Below are 3,216 nucleotides of genomic sequence, written 5' to 3' on the forward strand. Positions count from 1 at the left end.
TACACATACATACATACATACATACCTACCGAAATTTTTCTGAATGTGATTTTTGGACGTTTTGGAACATTTTAAACATGTTTTCAAAGAAAACTGGAAAACAATTTTTTCACGAAACAATTCAAAAGCACATAACTCCGAAAGTACCCAACGAAAATATAATGTATTATAGTGTTTTGGAAAGCTCTTGAGGTAAGCTATAAGAATATGCATTAAAAAAATGGGTTTCAAATTAAAAATTTCAGGATGATCTTTACGTGACCTTGAGGAAGCTTTTCAAGGTCATATTTATATTACTATGTAATGCAGTACTTGGAACCGTACAACTTTTATGCTAAACATTTTTTTCCATCATGTATATTTAAAAAGTTATTTAGAGTTACCTTATAAGGATACATACAGACATACACACATACATAACGACATTTTTTCTGAATGTGATTTTTGGACGTTTTGGAACATTCTAAACATGTTTTCAAAGAAAACTGGAAAAAAATTTTTTTCGCGAAAACAAAGCTTCCTCTATGAGGAAGCAAAAACAATTATTTCAAATTTATCTTCTATGTATTTACTATGTTGCTACAAAGCTAAGAACACAGATATAACAATCTCTTTAATTATATTCCAGGAGCAATACAATACGTTACACGAGCTTAGTTGGAACATCATGCTCGTTTATTGCCCTGATGTCATTACTCACTGATTTCAGGCATAATAGATTAACGTATAGAGAATGGGTACCGTACAATTATTCGTCTTACATAACTTACTATTTAACATACGCTCAGCAAATGATAAGTACTTTCCACTGCGCTAGTGTGAATGTCGCTTGCGATACTCTTTTTTGTGGTTTTTTAATGCACATATGTTGCCAGATAGAAATCTTGGAATATCGCTTAAAGAATATCTTAAGCAATCAATTTACTCTGGGCTACTGCGTACATCATCACAACCGAATTTTACAGTTAGTTATCATATTAACATTGGAAAATTATATATTATTTGACAGTGCTATTGTATGTATTACTTAGCAAAATCTTGATAAAAATCATACTCCTCTTTCTACTTTTTCATTCTCATGTTTTATGATTTCAAAAAATTGTAAGATTATATGTATACTAAACCAAAATAACAAGATGCTTTATACAATCTCTAAGATATGTAGAGACTACTTTTACTGATTGTTAGAGGAAAGGGTGATAATACGGAACCCTATTTTATTTTTAAGCGATTTCTTACATTATAAGTTTAATTTTTTCAAACCTGGTATGTTTAACTACACGTATCTAGAAATTTTGTAATAATTCGTAATATTACAAATAAAAATGAAATTTATTATTTATGACAGTGTAAATATAATTATTTTTATGTTCAAGTGCCACCGTGCTCTAACACCAAGAATTGTATTACAGATATGCGCAAGTAGTGAATATGAGATTTACATCAATAATCGGATTTCAGTTTATGGCAAGTATGATGGTAATCTGCAGCACTTTGTATCAATTAACCAAGTCGGCTTTGAGTACAAACCATGTGCCATTAATTATGTATTCAAGTTGCATGCTGACGCAAATATTTATTTATTGCTGGTTTGGAAATAAAGTCAAATCAAAGGTATATCTAATAAAACAAATAGTTAAAGACATTAAATAAAATATTTGACATGTTGTTTTATAGAGCCTCCAACTAACGGACAGTATTTTTCACATGGAGTGGCCAATTCTAGACAATAGCAATAAAAAGGGCCTCTTGGTAATTATGAAGCGCGCGATAACACCCATTGAAATTTCTACAGTGTATATTCTGACAATAAACTTGGATTCTTTTGTGTCGGTTAGTATAAAAACTTTATCTTAATGTAACTAAAACAACCAACTTGAATAATTATTTAATGACTTTCTCAAGTCTGATTTCAGTTATTCATATAGGTCCACTTGATGCTGCAAATGCTTTGAAGTATTCTCCTTATTCCTTTTAAAGAAAGAAGGGAAAGAAAAAGGCATTGAAGCATTGTAGCATTAAGGGACCGTAGTCATAATATATGTCATACGAGGGTGGGTTGAAAAGTTTTGAGCCTAACATAGAAATAATTTTTTTTCGGTCAAACTCACTTTTCTCCTCCGAGCCAAACTTTGAGTTTAGGAAACCGAAAAAGTCACTGGGGGCTAGATCTGGTGAATACGGGGGGGGGGGGATTAACATCCACTGACACAAACGACTGTCGTACAACAACTAAGAATCCGAAATGGCTGAAATTTTCAGAGGTGTCCTTCAAAGCACGTACAGTCGCAGTACTGAAGTGGCGACGACAAATAATGCCGTCTGCATATTGAGGCTCAGAACTTTTCAACCCATCCTCGTATATTCAAAGAATAAAATATGTTCTATTAAATAAGTTAGAAATGTGTTTATATTTATAAATAATTTATAAGTTGCTAATATTACTGTTTATTTACTTATAATAATTTAAAATATTTTTTAACATTTCAGTTGCTTAAAACATCATATTCTGTTTATAATTTATTAGGACGAGTGCAATAAAAATTGCGAAATAAATAAATCAAAATGCTTTTCTCTGTTCATTTCATAAGATTAAAGAATGATAATAAGATAACTGTTGTTGATAGTAATCCTAACATGTAATACTTGACATGTACTATCTAATACTTAACTATGTAATACTTAACAGCTATTTAATATTTCAGCTTTTCATATTAAAAGTGTTTTTGCATATCGAAAGAAAAAAGATATTAAAGTTTGATATTAGTATTAAACTTTTATACCTTAACATAAGTAAAATATATACAAATTTTGTATTTATAATTTTAAAATCTTACATAAATGTATTATTTAAAAAAATGTTTCAATGACTTTATTTTATACAGCGTGATTAGAAAAATTGTAAAAAGAATCATATAGTACCATTAATGAAACAAAAATAATGCATAATGCATAATACATATTATGGCACATAAAAACATAAGAAAAATTTAACGTTGTATACCTCGTATATAGCATTCACATATAATTTACTTCAATATTTTTATTCGTGATTGAACAGACATGACAAGAATCATATTGTTAAAAAAACTGAAATGTCATTATAGGATATGAAAATATAACATTAGAGAAATTTAGACATTATTAAATCTTTTTGTTTGACTATATAGTCTTACAAATGTATACCTATACAGGGTGTCTGATGCAAAAGTAGCA

The 3,216-nt window shown here is 29.3% G+C and overlaps 1 protein-coding gene across 1 annotated transcript in view; it reads left to right on the forward strand.

The window, feature by feature from the left end:
* Positions 1-2,612, forward strand: part of LOC105570366 — an 8,527-nt gene extending 5,915 nt beyond the window's left edge. The window contains exons 5-9 of the mRNA XM_012027493.1: positions 310-320; positions 629-964; positions 1,413-1,614; positions 1,678-1,833; positions 2,491-2,612. Coding sequence (XP_011882883.1) covers positions 310-320; positions 629-964; positions 1,413-1,614; positions 1,678-1,833; positions 2,491-2,541 — 756 coding nt within the window. The 3' untranslated portion in view covers positions 2,542-2,612. The remainder of the gene's footprint in view (positions 1-309; positions 321-628; positions 965-1,412; positions 1,615-1,677; positions 1,834-2,490) is intronic.
* The last annotated feature ends 604 nt before the right edge of the window (positions 2,613-3,216 follow it).

Source organism: Vollenhovia emeryi, unplaced genomic scaffold, assembly GCF_000949405.1.
Source record: "Vollenhovia emeryi isolate VEMERY1.0 unplaced genomic scaffold, V.emery_V1.0 DF939121.1, whole genome shotgun sequence".
Classification (NCBI taxonomy): domain Eukaryota; kingdom Metazoa; phylum Arthropoda; class Insecta; order Hymenoptera; family Formicidae; genus Vollenhovia; species Vollenhovia emeryi.